This window comes from Sturnira hondurensis, unplaced genomic scaffold, assembly GCF_014824575.4.
Source record: "Sturnira hondurensis isolate 20B ecotype Veracruz unplaced genomic scaffold, ASM1482457v3 Scaffold0006413, whole genome shotgun sequence".
Classification (NCBI taxonomy): Eukaryota; Metazoa; Chordata; class Mammalia; order Chiroptera; family Phyllostomidae; genus Sturnira; species Sturnira hondurensis.
The window spans coordinates 31,668,818-31,683,853 of NW_028079044.1; the positions used below are offsets into that span (position 1 = coordinate 31,668,818).

The 15,036-nt window shown below is 36.9% G+C and overlaps 1 protein-coding gene across 3 annotated transcripts in view; it reads right to left on the reverse strand.

Annotated features, from left to right (window-relative positions):
* Positions 1-87: 87 nt before the first annotated feature.
* ANGPT1 (angiopoietin 1) overlaps positions 88-15,036 on the reverse strand; it is a 245,546-nt gene continuing 230,597 nt past the window's right edge. For all 3 annotated transcript variants that reach the window (XM_037048392.1, XM_037048391.1, XM_037048394.1), the window contains exons 8-9: positions 13,834-13,964; positions 88-2,518 (exon numbers count right to left, since the gene is read on the reverse strand). In XM_037048392.1, coding sequence (XP_036904287.1) covers positions 2,358-2,518; positions 13,834-13,964 — 292 coding nt within the window. In that variant the 3' untranslated portion in view covers positions 88-2,357. The remainder of the gene's footprint in view (positions 2,519-13,833; positions 13,965-15,036) is intronic.

Genomic DNA, 15,036 nt, shown 5'->3' on the forward strand with positions numbered 1-15,036 from the left:
CATATATTTAAAATGATATAAGGTTGTACAAATATATTATTTTCAATTTTATTTAAAACAAATAAACCTGTGACCAGTATGAAGAAATTTGCAAAGAAACCACATGAGTTTTATTGAAACAAAAATTTAAAGACAAAAACCCTCACAGTAAATTATTTTATCCTGAAATAATTAAATGCAAAGGATATACATATTAAATGGCCAAAACATGTAGGCATTACACAACGCACATAATAAACATTTTATGCTGCTTTATTATAAATAATTGGAAACAATATTTCATTTTTTAAACCCAGAACACAAAACAGTAAATGTCATGCTTTATTTTTTTTAATTATTTCATTTTAACTTTGTAATGTGAGTTGGGAACAGTATTTCTTATCAAAGACTGGTTTAAAAAATCTGTATAAATACAAAAGAATTAAAAACTCACTTTCATTCTTTTAAACAAGAACAAGGTTTTCAGAGGGAGAGGCTAAACATTACTATGAAAAAGTCACCAAGAATAGAAAAACTGTATAACACCTGCATATATCAGGTGTAAGGCAAAACAAGATTGGATACAGATGTACAAAGACTTGATAGTAAATTTAAAAAATACTTTCTTCGAAACGCGATGAGCTCTATTCTTCCAGGTAGAGGAGAACCACAAAGGCACGGCAGATCAAGACACCGAGTTTGAAATTGGTGTTGCTGCTTTGAAAAAAACTTTTATTTTTTTAAAAGGATACCCAACATGTATTATAATTTTCTTATCTTGTGTTTTGATAAAACCTGTTCATGATTGTAAACTTGAACACTTAGAAACAGTAGTAACTTCAAACTGTAACAAAAATATATGCCCCGATACTCACTTAAAATAGATGATCTCATAGGCATATATCTTCATTAAGAGATTTATAGCAACTAACAGTCAGAGTGTTCTTATTCAATAGGTGACTATGATTATTTTTGTGTGTTTTCCTTATGGATAATATAGAGTTTTTTTCCACTTTTCACCACTAATACTAAGTTATAAAAAATCAAAAACTGCTTAAGAAAATAGAGCCTGAGGGAGAAAAACTGAAAAAATAATGTATTTCTTAAACTAGTATAGTAGAGTTCTTTGAAAACTTGTGTTTATTTGCATGAATTAAGGACAATGTTGTCTATTCCAGATTAAACAGCTATTAGGTTAATCGTGGATATAAACACACTATATACAATATAATTCTTTTATTTTTCATAGACTTCAAAGTGTACCTTTTATAGAAATTGGAACAGGGTAAATCTGGAGAACATGTTTTAGTCAGTTAGCAAAAATTAAATTAGCATGAAATAACAGGGTGAAGGTCATTATTTTAAAAATAATGAAGTTACATTTATGTGTACACATGAAAGAAAATACTGTAAAATAAACTGTTCCAGTTTACTTGGTTTTACTTCAATTTAATACTCTAAAAACCTGCTTTCATGTATAATATCATGGGAAATATTAAATGCATGTATATTATTTTAAGAGCTTGATGATATATTTCACATTCTTTAAGCTTTCCTCAGGCTATAAATATACTTATATGTCAGTCAGTCAGTTTTTAAGGTAAATGGAAACTGTAGCACGAGGGGATAGTTTTCACCTTATAGGTCCGGATTTGATCATGTCCATTTATTCTGAGAACAGTATCAAAAAACCCCAAAGAGTAATGGAGCGTGTTCTGACATCACACTGTTATTCTTCATGCACTACAATTCATTATGGTTTCACACAATGGAATTTACATTTGAAGATGGGTTAACTGAAATCAACTGGTAAGTATGACTTAGGAATTAGGCATCTGAAATCCATCAACATTTTACCAACTCCGAGAGCAATGCTGTTCTTCCTGAACTTTCATTAAAATTGTGCAACAGTATAAACTCATTGTTAGCAGGTTTGCATAGAAATAACACCATTTCACTGGCGTGATGCATCTTTTCCAAAGGATTATGGCAGGCCTGTCTGTCTTCTTCACGTACATTCTTTTTGTTGTTGTTCATTGTTCTTCTTCAGTTTTCCATGAAATAAACTCTGTTTGTCACTTGGCTATCACAGTTCCCAAAGAGGCTCCAGCAGTGGTCTGAGTGAGCCGAGCAGTTTCTTCCCTTTTTAAAGCATCCTCTACAGTTGATCCCTATGAACACCGTCACCCCAAGCAGATTTTTGTGAACTCAAAAGACTCCAAATCCACAGTCAAGGACCTGGGTGATTTCACTTCATGGCCACTTGTTGCTGGAAGGGGGACAAATTGCTTTGCTTCCGAAGTTTTCAAGCAGTTTTTCATCTGGTAGCATCTCCAGATTTCCTAGTTGTTTTTATAACTGCTTCTGACATTGTGCCCTCAAAAATCCAAAGGCCGAATCATCATCGTGGCGGAATGTAAGGAGTAACTGGGCCCTTTGAAGTAATGCCACTTTATCCCGTTCAGTTTTCCCAGGTGTTGTCCCGCTGTATAGAACATTCCATTTAGATTGGATGGGCCACAAGCATCGAACCACCAGCCTGAAGAATTAGTTAATAATGAAAGAGAGAAGAAACAATTACAAAGAAATCGAACATTTGGAAAACAATGGCATTAACTGAGGTGGTCATTTGCAGCTAGGAGACATTCAGCAAATATTTTCTTGGTAGGAGAACTGTTTTAAACATCTGATACAGGCGGTACAGGCACAGCCAGAGGGAAGAATGCTCTTCTGGACGTCACTTCACTGGGGCACATTCCCCACAGGGATGGCGGGAAGCTTCTAGGCTTCGAGTCATGATCTCAGTCAGGGCAAGTAAAATGCAGATACCCACCTTTAAGAGGCCTTCTACCTTCAGCCTATTACTGGGAATACAACAATGAATTATTAGTGAAGAACTTCAGACATTCAGGCCACTGACATCTGAATAGAGAGAACGGGATGTTTCCCATCTACTTTATAATTTTGCTGGAAACTGGCCCTCAGCTGCTCCTGAATTTAATTGGATACTGAGCAATGAATATGATGCTCAAGCTAAATTCGAATTTCTGTGCCCTCTCTGAATTTAATAGCAATATGGGAAGTGCTCCTCAACAGTGGCCGTGTATTCCTAAGGAGCAGAGATTTTCTGAGATTGTTGAAGTTCTTTCAAAACTTAGTAAAAAGAAAAACAAACAACTTGATCAGTGACACGGGCATCTTACGCTCGCATAGCTCACTACAAGGAGAACTCAGTGCTTTATTTTTGTAATGAATTGAGTTCTCAGATTTTTACATAAAACATAGTACTTTTCTTTCTCTCCTGAAGTAACTAACACTGCTGAACTCTTCAGGGAGAAACTGACGCCAGAGACATTCTGGCACATTTTTATTTGGATACAGTTGACCTCTCTCTGATTGTAGAGTTGTACCTAAGGGACTAATAGCTAAAGAAGGAGAAAGCTGCACAGCTGATGTTTAACTGTAACACGAGCATCATCTTGCAGAAACCTTAACAAAAAGTTACATGGAGAAACGCTAGTTCTCATTTTTCAATTTGAGAAGATGAATACAGCTGGGTTGTGTTTACAGAGTCATATTAGAGACATAACAAGCTGTATTAATTACCCATTCATACTGGGAAACAGGAAGGTATGCTGATGACTTTGGAAAGACGCTGTACTCAAGGCTGTTTTACCAACTGAACACAAGCAACACAGATGTCAGTGCAGCGAAAACACAAGGGACAAGGAGGTGCTTTGGCAAAGAAGGAAGAACTGTAAGATTCTACCTTTTTTTCTTAAGATTAATTCCTTTAAAATTTTTTGATAAGTACAACTAGGAAAAATATGCTACTTATGTTACCAATGACATTCTAATAACAGAGATCTCATTTGCTCTGAAGACTCTCAAAGGAGAAAATGAAGCCCAACTCGATTGCTGCAGAGTTTTCATTTTCTCCTCCTTTCCTCTGACCTTCAGGGGCCACTCGCCCCTCGTGTGAGTGAGCCTTTTCTAGTCGCCCACATATGCACCATGGCCTCTGAAGTTACTCCATTGCTGAAAACTGCTAAAAATCATGGAACGAACCTCCAGGTTACATTGGGGGACTTAGGGTAAAAGTATGGCTTTGTTTAATTTACAGAACATCATAAGAATTCTGGAGGACTGCGGGAAGACAGGGGTCTGTTTCAGCAGCAGCTTGGCAATAAAGGGCACCGGCCAAAGGATACGTTCATTGGGAAACTCTGGATGAGCTTCATGAAATGACAAGGAACAGTAGGGGACATGAGAGAATCAGATTCACTGATCTGGAGAAACTTTTCTAAAGAGTAAAGCAGGGAAATGTTTGCAGTAAGGAGAACGGTGTTGCAGAGACATCGAAAGACCTACAGCTAGGTCAGAGTCAACAAGAGAGATAAAGCCTAAAGCTGAGAAGGCCTGGAGACCAAATCGCAGAGTCTTTTGTTCATTATCCTAAGAAAAATAGAAAGGCGTGGTCTATATTCAAGCCCTTGCTGTGCCCTTGGGTTCCTTAACGCTTAGCAAGTGACTGACAAGTGACTTCAGGCCTGTGGACGAATTGACTGACTTTGTTTCTTCTTGTGAAGTCTCTGTGGTCTGACGTAATCTAGTTTACAAATAAGTTACATTTGATAAACCATCCATGCTTATTATATTTATTTTTTCATTATTTCTTCGTTCACTATGTAATTATTGTTGAATTGTCACACGATATTCAGTAAGATAAACATGGTCCCTGACCTCATGGAACATGAGGAAAACAACCAAAAAGGAAGCAAATCAATAAATCCAAATCATGAACAACAACAAAAAAGTAAAGCAAAGCATTAGAGAGCTATAGAGAAGACCAGCAAGAGATCTACTTGATTTTGCACAGTCACAGAAGAATTGGCTATTTCATGAGACCAGAAGGATGAGAGGGAGGCCACCCCATGAAGACAGGAAAGACTCTCCCAGCACTGCACCTGCCTATGCCACAAAGAAGAAAGCAAGCTCGGAGGGCTCGGGGCCTAAGGGAACATCTCTGTCGCTGTCAGAGTGAGCAGGGGGAAGACTTGGAGGAATAAAGGTGAGAAGTAGGCAGGCGTGGTAGAAAGTTGTATGGTGTTCATGGAAAAAATGTATAGTCGATTCAGTCTACTTGTCTAACATCAGGTGGACAAGTAAAGCATTTCTAGGATTGGGAATTGACATTTAACCAGGGGAACTTGATCTGTTGGGTTAAATATTTAATAGGTAGAGCCCTCATTCTGTACTACACTCTGCCAAAGCCACCCTGAGCACACGTAGCAGCATGACAGAGAGGAGAAACATAAATCTAGGATCAACTAAACAAACATTAACCAATGGGCAGAGATACAGGTCAGAGTTAAGTCAAACAAAATTCCTGACATTAAGGAGTGCATAGTTTTATGAAGGAAAGAGACAACAAACTATTAAAAAATGAAATAATAGCCATTAAGTGATTTTTAAAAATCTTATAAACAGAGACAGGGAGACCTGTTTGGGAGTCCCTAAGGCCCGCTCATTCACCAGCTGAGCTGGGCCCTGAAGAATGGGGGTCTGTGGACAGAAATTCTGAAGACAATATGCACGTACTCTGGGAGGGAGGCAGAGAGTGTATGCCAACAGCCTGGGTTGGCCAGAGTGTCAGTGGGTGAGGGAGTGGAGAATTAAGGCTAACAAAATCAACAGAAGTGACAAAAACAAAGATTTTTATTATATTAATTTTTTTTTCTTGTGGGCAACAGGGAGTCCATGAGCAGCCAACCAGAAATGAGAAGACTCTGACTTCGATGCTGACTCCGTCAACTAATAACCGAGAGATTTTAGGCAATAACATAGATACCATTTGATATTTTTGAACAGTTAGTATGTGTTACACACTCTGTTGAAACATGCATCTTTACTTTCTCATTTTATTCCCCAAGCAGCCTTATGAAGTGTGCTTAGTACCGTAGTAAAGACACCTGTGCTTGGATAGTTTAAGGAACTTCTCCAAGGACACACGGCCACTTAGCTCTTCCTATGTAAGGTGTGGTTTATTAAAGGCTGATCAACAATTTTCCCAGCGCAGTGCTTTGTGAAGTCACCTAGGAAGTAGGGTAGAAGGTTTAGAGCAGGGACAAAAAGGATCAGGTCTGTGGGCACCGTAATGGTTTAATAATGAAGACCAGGTTGTCAGTGCCAACATAGTCCCTTATTTGCTTGGTAGGGATTATTAGAGAAATATAAAAATAATTTAGACTCGAAGAGTTTAGTTGCACATTGTTTACATTGTAAAGACATAGCATTTAAGTACCCAATCTAGATTTTGTTTTCAAATATTTGTTTGATTTCATGAGGAAACCAGAGAGCTTAAGCTGTTCACTTATCACTTTATCTTAAGACCAGTGGGCCATGCACACTATGAACTATCAGAGAGCAACTGATGATAACCGATGATGAATTAAGATGACAGAAGACAAAATAAAGAGGCATTATTTCTCATGACAATTTCAGTTGTAGTATCCTTTATAAAATACCCTGAACTTCAAGGTATCAAATGTAGTTATTTCTGTATAAGCAGGTATTGTGTTTTTTCAGGCATGTGAATGGATGGACCTAGAGAACATTATGCTAAGTGAAATAAGCCAGTCAGAGAAAGACCATATATGAAGACCATATGATTACACTCATATGTGGGATCTAATGAACAAACTGAATTAACAAGCAAAACACAGACAGACTCATAGATGGAGAACGGGATGATAGCTAAGGTAGCGGGAGAAGTGCTGGGTGGAGAGACTGAGCAAGAAGGAAGAAGGACTCGGGGACATGGACAACAGTGTGGTGATTGTTTGGGGCAGGGGGGATAAACGGACCAAATAGTAATGGAAAAAATAAAATTAAAAATTAAAAAATTCGTTGTATCAAATATTTTACTTTGTCAACTTTCTACCTGTCTCTGAAAAAAATGAAGCCTGACAAGGCCCTTTAAACAAACTTAAAAGATGTGGTTTTAAAGCATATTTATGGAAACCAGGCAGAAAGCACAGCAGACTCCTGGTTCCTCAGGTGCACTCGTGGGCATTTGTAGATAATCACACTTAAGTTCGCACGGAACAAAGGTGTTGTCTGTGAACACAGAGGATGCCTGGGTTTGCGTTCCTCTCTGGTATCAAAACAAACAGCTGAATCATATATCCTCTACAATCCTGGGGTAATGTTCACTTGGTACTTTATTCTTTATGTAACTGGGGATAACTAATAAGCAATATGCTAAACAAGTTAATCTAGGAAAGGCACTTGAAGCTTGAAAGAACTCAGGGATGTAAGCAAAGGAGAGAGGAAAGCAGCAGCTTCCTCCATCTGCTGTTGGGACAACTGATAAAGTGTCTCAAATGCTTTAAAACTGGCGACTGCCGAGATGTACTTTGCCAAACATTTTTCCTCATAACCTGTAACCTCATGTATATTTTAATAAGAAATCTGAGATGCGTGTTTCTAATTCATTTACACTTAACTCATTAAAATTTAGTTTTGTAATAACTATCCTGGGCTTCTCAGGCCTTTAAAAGTCATTCAAGTCTTTTATCTTTGAAGCCTAAAGTTCCAATTTTATCACCAATAAGTGAAACTTTGCCCAGAAAATAGGAATTGAATTCTAAACTTTGTAACTCAGGAAGTTCAAATTTATCTGAAAGTCAGGACACCTAACTCTCAAATTCTGATCTAAACAAAATGTCTCTCAACACTCTTGCCTAAGGTAAAAAGTACAGCAAAATAAAAAGATCTATCTGGTTTTATAGATTTCATTCATTTATTTTCAATGCATGTGTTCTCATCAATGATATGCAAAAAAAACTTGCACAGAAAATAAGATTTTCCTCTTTTATAGCTAAGGACGAAGCTGAACTAAACTGATAGGTGCCATTCTCATCAATGGGATCATCACGAAAAAGCATTAGCCAAGTTAGAGTGTATAACTTTGGGCCCAGGCCAAGGACTTGGCATTTTTTCCCTTTCTCTTCTTTTTGTTCCAAAGATGAAAAGTTGCTTTTCCTGGCGAGTAATCTTGAATCCATTTAAAGCCTCTAGGTATTCTCTTACTGTCTCTTCCTCCCCTGGGGCTTCATTTCATGTCAAAACCTCATTAAAATGTGCTGCGAAGAGTAAAACAGAGCCACGCTCTTGATTTTCAATGCCATTCACTTAAACAGAGGCAGTGGAAGGAGCGGCCCGGGGATGGCTTACACGAAGGCTGCGTTGAAGGCCTCCCTCTGACACTAATTCTGTGACCTTCAGTAAATTATCTAACTTTTCTGTATCTTAGTTGTTGCCAGAGGCATCAGTGTCATCCCCCTTTCAAAGGGTTCTTAGAAGCATCACACAACATTTTGGATTCATTCTCATTCGCTGTCAATTATTGACTTTTGGTGATAGCCTAGTGCCGTAGGGTCACTGGTTCTGGTTTACCTTTTCCAAACTTAGTTTCAAAAGACATTTTCTGATATTCTTTGTTCTTTTTCAATAAGTGAAAAATGTCCCCAGAAAACAGGAATATAATCCTAAACTTTGCACTTAGGATGTTTAAATTTATTTGAAAGTCAGGAACTTAGTAGTCAAATTTTTGCAATTCGGAAGTTTGGTCTTTTGGGGTTTAGTATTCTTAATGTTTAGGCCCAATCTTCAATATCCATCTCTTTGTTCTGGTTGTACCTGCAAATACTCTATGTGTGTGTGTGTGTGTGTGTGTGTGTGTGTAATCTCATATATATATAAAATCTCTTTAGTCTAAGTTCACACAGAGTCACATTCATACCCATGTTGATTTATTTTTATGTCTTCTCATCGGGATTATTTATAATTTTTCAGGGTCCTTTCAGGTTCAGTGAAAACATATTCATTTAACCCATGTTTATTGAGCACATACTGTGTGCTGGCACTATGCTAGACACAGAGGATCCAGTGGTAGATAGCATGAAGTCTCTGCCTTCAAGAAATGTACGGTATATTTTTGTGGAGTATGCTGACAGATTATGTACTAATTAAGACAATGCTTTGAAATAAAGCAGTACAATGCAGATTTCTGTCATCATCCCTAAAGTATTCACATGGATCTTTTCTCTCAACATTTCTGCCTTAAAATCTGAGGAATGCCAGTTATCTGACAATGCTTAGCACATCTTCCCTGGGTTGTAAAACCTCTAAGATGATTATATTTTCCCCCAAATCTTGTCACTTTAACCAGTTGAAGAAGCTACTAATTTCTTTCATTTCCTTTTTCAAGATTATATAGGAGGAAAGAAAGGCATTTATCAACTCTGTGCTGCTAGCATCTGGTGATTTCTAGGGAGAACTAAGAAATTTATGTGTATGGCTTTATCCCCTCTTTTAGAACTGAGCTCAGAGATATCCTTTGTTAGCTTAAGCAAAGTCTTGTCTGTCGGCTGACATAGTTTACGCGTGGGAAAAGACATCGAAGTTTCCACTACAACAGATTGCTTTCTGTAGAAGGTTAGGCCACATTTTTACATAGCTTTTATATTATACACTAAATATGGAAATTGTGTTGAAAGAAAAGTAAGGTAAGGGAAAGAATTTAAAACAATACCATGTTTTGTTTTTGTCAGCAACCTTTAGTAACCATGGTTTCTAACAGATTTTTATAAATACTTCCTTGGAAGAATGCTAATTTAGTACTGGACCACATTTTCTTTGAATGAAAGTTCACTCTTAATGTGACAATCTGGTGATAAAAGGTTTTCATTTTCATAATTTGGAAATCAGAAGTTTTTTGCTTATTTATTTTCATATATATAAATCCATTTAATGAGATATTTTCATCTCCTTAATGTTAAATAGTAGATAAAATGTTAAGTTATAAGAGTCCTTTCTTTGGGTTCAGGAGGGCACAACTGGAACTCTCTTATGGGACTAAAAACTATTTCCTACAGGCATTTCTTAAATTTTTCCCTCCTACTACTTAAATATGCAGAGTTGTCATACTATGCTATATAAAGGGAGAAATCTAAGGAGAAAACTTACAAATTTTCCCAAGTTCATTGAAATCACTGAGCACAGATTATTTTTGACTTATAAATACCTATGCTGAAAAATCACCTCTACTTAATGATTAATAGAAAATATGTGTGGTAATTTTGATCTTTATTATATAGTTTGATTCCATAAGAAATGTGTAATGAAACAAAAATGATTCACAATTTAAATTGGATGGAAGAATTGCTGGCCTCCTGGGAAGGCAGGAATAAGTACATACACTTCTGTGAAAGGCCAGGTGAAACACTGCACTACTTCTACTGTGCTTTCTTAGCTGGCTGAAGCACCTTTCTGCTCACCAGGGCACTATGCATTACAACCCGTGCCCTGAAATCAATATTACTGCAGCCACAATGAGTACATGGAATAACAGAATCAGAGAATGAGAAGAAAATGTAAGAGACCATCTTCTATCAATCCCCAACTACAGGAACATGCATAAGTAAACTCTTTGATGTGAACAGCTTTATACGCACTTTGTGAAAGTAGCCATGACTAGAAATGTACAATCCTGCCTGGCAACTCCTTCCAACCTTTGATCCTGGGACACTCCATTTACAGTCTCTTTCCTATTCCTTCCATAACTCTATCACATGTTATACTGTGTCCTAGAACTTGTATTGTTTTAAGTTGTGTTATTTCTCATACACTTTTTTTTGGATGGTCTCCCTCAATAGAAGGAAGCTCTAGTCTATCTCGCTCATTTCTCTAATATTAGCTGAGCCTTACTACTCACGAAGATACGTTAAATTGGTAGAAGAAAATTAAGAAGTTAGAATGTCAGGAAAGAAGAAAGAAAGATCAAAATGTTCTACCATCTGTCTAGCTGAAATACCTTCTGCTTTCAATTAAGCCCATCTTCTGTTTTTCAGTCTTTGACAGATAAGGGTAAACAACGATACCTCATTCTCCAACTAAAACCCCTCCATGCACTTGAAGAAAACTATTGAGGACAGTTAGTGGGCTATAAATCTTACTTTACCCTTAATTCCTTTTAGAAGAAACAAAGCAAAACATAAACAAGATTAAAAAAGCTTTAATCGATGTTGACAGAGAACTATAAATTATTAGTTTCAAAGAGAATGGAATTTCATTGCTTAAATGAGACCATTTGAAATAGAAACAAGTTCAAATACAAATTTTTAAAAAAGGAAATCTCATAGGTGAAGAAAGTTGTTCTAAGGAAAAACATGACAGAAAATATACAGCGGTGGGGAATGGCTAAGCAGACAAAAGTTCCAGGCAATACTCAGGTTACCTGGACTGTCACTGACATTCATCCTTATGTTCTCCAGCTCTTAGCTATCTAAATTCCACATAGTAGCTTTGTAGGGTGAATAGCTTTGCAAGATCTGGATTCTTTCAAAAGGATATTTGATACGGCAATGGCATTTATTACAAAAACACATTTACTTAGACTATTCCAGCCCAAGCAATAAATGGACATTTTTTCTCCCCAACATAAGTGTTTGTTGGTGAGTAAGAAGCAGGTCCAAGAATGATTGTGGATGAAAGAACATGACAAAGTACAATCATCTGAAGCAGAAGTAAAATCATAAATCTGAACAATGAAGTTTTCACATCTACCACCAAGAAGTGCACCCTCCTTTTTACTTTGCTCTATATTTTCATTATTATGACAGAAATATGAACATATTGGATGCTCTTCTAAGGAAACATTATAAAGATTTTACTGTTGTTCTTTCATATGTTGTATTCATTTGGTAAGAAAATTATCTGTAAAAATAGACATGATGAAAATAAAGTGTATTTCAACATTAAAATGGGCAGGAAATTGAACAATCAAAGTCCTTTTGTCTTTGTATCAAGTTTCTGACAATTCTGTTCATAGGATCAGGAAGGTAATAAGGAAAGTTTTTTTTTTTTTCTGGAAAAAAGTGTAAAACCTAATCTATGGGTACAATTTAAAAAATATTCTGAATTTCTAACAACTCCTTTGGGGAGGGGTCATAAAATTGCCCCCGGATAGAAGACTTCTAACTACATAATGAGTCTGAATGTGATGCCAAACGTCATGTTTCAAGCTTAAGGGGAAGGATATGATGGAGGCAGAATCATAGTGCGGTGGCACTGACAGTGCCAGGGCTGGTCTCACATTGAAAAGCTGTTAATATAAATGAAGTGGATGGGCTAACTCGGATGTCATTCGGTGGTGGTACTAGTGGAGAGTATGAGGATGGGGATGAAGGTAGAGAGATGTCTCCCAACCTCCCCTCCATACTCTTCTCTGCTTTGTTAGCTGATGAGAAAAATCTTTACCTGATGATCATTTCATTGGCTTCAAACTTAGAAAGTGACTTCAAGGACTACAAGATGGTTATTCATTCATTCACACACCATATGTTTTATTGAGTTCCTATGTGTAAAAATCTAATGCTCTAGTTGTTAAGGATAAAATGGTGAACATTTCCTTTTGTTTTCCTTATGTACAAAGTGGAGATTAGATTTTCTCTGCCTACTTATCTCACAGATTGGTTTGGCGTTGAAGTAAGATGGTATAACAAATATAATAGTATTTAATAATAATGGTAATAATATATTTTGGGAAGAAAAACATCAGATTAACCAGCTTTTTCCTTACTAGGATGAAAAGGCATTTTGTTGTAGAATAACAAAGACAGGCAATCAAAAGAGTCGAAGGTGGGAGCGACAGCTATTCCATTAGAGAGGGAAACAGCGCTAAAACCGTGAGGAGAAACACTGGGAAAGCTTCCTGCATAATTTTGTTCTGTGGCAACTCTGACTTTGCCAGAGCCTCTCACATCCGGAGCCACATCATTTGCCCCTGGGGTTGAGCTTGGTGCTCCTTCCCTTTCAGCCGGTCATCTATCAACTTTGCAGTTTTTGCCATATCCACTTTGACCTTTTATTCAGAATTAATAAAAATAGTTTTCTTTAAATCAGTTATTTAAATATCAAATATTGTGAATACATTTAAAAACACTAAGTTTATACCATTCCTTTAAATAGATCAGCACTACTTGCTATAATCACAGGTAGATATAAAGCTCAATATAATTTAAACAAAATCACTGTATTTAATTCTGGTAGGTACCATTGTGTAAGCCAGGCCTGGAGCCTGAGGATGAAGGTTTTGCCCTTTCTTTGTTAAGAAAGGTGACTATTGAGAAAGTGCTGAAGAAGCCAACAGATACACTAGCATCAGACTGAGAATTTCCTTTTTGTATAATCAGAATGCTGGAAAAATACTGAAAAAGTGCAAAAAAGATTAACTTTGTTACTCAGAGACACAATAGTATGTAATGGTATCTCACATCAGCTCACATGTCTTATGGAGGTCAATAGTATAATAATACAAAGCCCTGGTATAGTTGGTCTGAGATGTATGACTTTAGATATAACTATACCTCTTTATACTTCTTATTCCATTCCAATAGAATTGTCAGTGAACTCTGCTACACAGTTGCAAAACATTTTGTACAACCTTTTTTCCAGAATGCTCAGTTATCAAATTGTTGTTCATTCCACTATGAGTATTATTATAATTTGGGGGAGGTAGAGTAACTGTGACTTTAAGAGGCTAAAGACTTTACTTAGGACCAAGCTGAGCATGCCCCCTCTTAGGTGCTGGGAAAGGAGGGCAATGTCTAAATGTGCTAGCAGTATCTTGCAGAAGAACCGTGATAAATCAGCGGGCAGAACAAATGATCTCTAGGGACTTGCTCTTAAGTTTCCCAACCAGAAGATCAGAGCTCTTTCTCATAGATAAGAAACCTCAAGCTTCAAACCAACAAAACGTAACTTAGAGAAAGGCCCCACAGGACTCACCTCCCGTTAGCATGAGGGCGCATTTGCACAGACAGTTGTCATTATCAGCGTCTTTGGTGCTGAAATCAGCGCCGTGGATGACCAGGCTGCTCTGTTGTCCTGCTGTCCCACTGTGACCCTTTAAATACAACCTGAAGTTAAAGAAAAGAAAAAGAAAAGGAAAGGAAAGATAAGCCATTCAACAGAATAAGGGAACCGAGGGGAAATTTTGTTCAATGTTTGCTTTTTTCATCATTTTCTCCCTTCTTTTTTTTTTAGAGAACAAACTTATTTTAATTATTTGGAAAATACCAGAAACCATAAAAACCAAGCACAATATTTGACCATACCAGAAGCAAAATGCAAGTAAAAATAACATTTAGACAACATGTTTAACCTTAGAGAAACATGAATTAAAGTACTAAGTTTAACACTCTTTCCACGATAGAGCAAAACAAGTTTACTAAACCACAGTGCTGAGGCGGACTTTTAAAAACTGGCATAACTTTTTAAAATAAAAATTAAAGGAAAAAAAAGACTCAATTCTAGTTCTGGAATCTCATCATTTATAAAATAACATGCCCGAGTGTCAGTGAAAATAAGGAGTTAGTAAACCTGAAAACAAATCTTTCACTGAATGAATTCAAATTCCAACAGAACACAGGGATTTCGAGCTGGGGAAGAACAACTCTGCTCATACTCTGGTCTTACCAAATACAAATAAATACAACAGGAGACCAAAACAAACTACTAAACCTACATCTTTCCATAGAACAGCAGTTTTCTTTCACAAAGTAAAAGAAACCTAGTTCCGCAGAGTTGTACATTCTCTAAGCACAAAGCCAATCTTATTCCCAGAATCCTGGAGTTTTGCACTATTGATGCACAAGTAATTTTCGTCTTAGAACAAGTCTAATGAAGGCACCCAAATCCTATCCTCTGTGTTCCCCCAAATAATACTTACACTGATCTTATCATCCTTTCAAGATGACTTCAACCTATTTAGAGTTAGCTTTCTAAATCTGTAAAGAGGTATGAGGAGGTTGTAGTTTATCCGCATTAGCAAGGTCTGCCTATTTTCTTTTTCCCTCCCAAATCCTTCTCGCCTGGTTTGCCAAGCAGGACCTCTACCTAGTAGGATAGGAATGTATTCCCACATTTACTAGCCATTAAGTAACATAGCCATTGGTGTGGAAAAACTTAACATTCATAATACTCCCAACC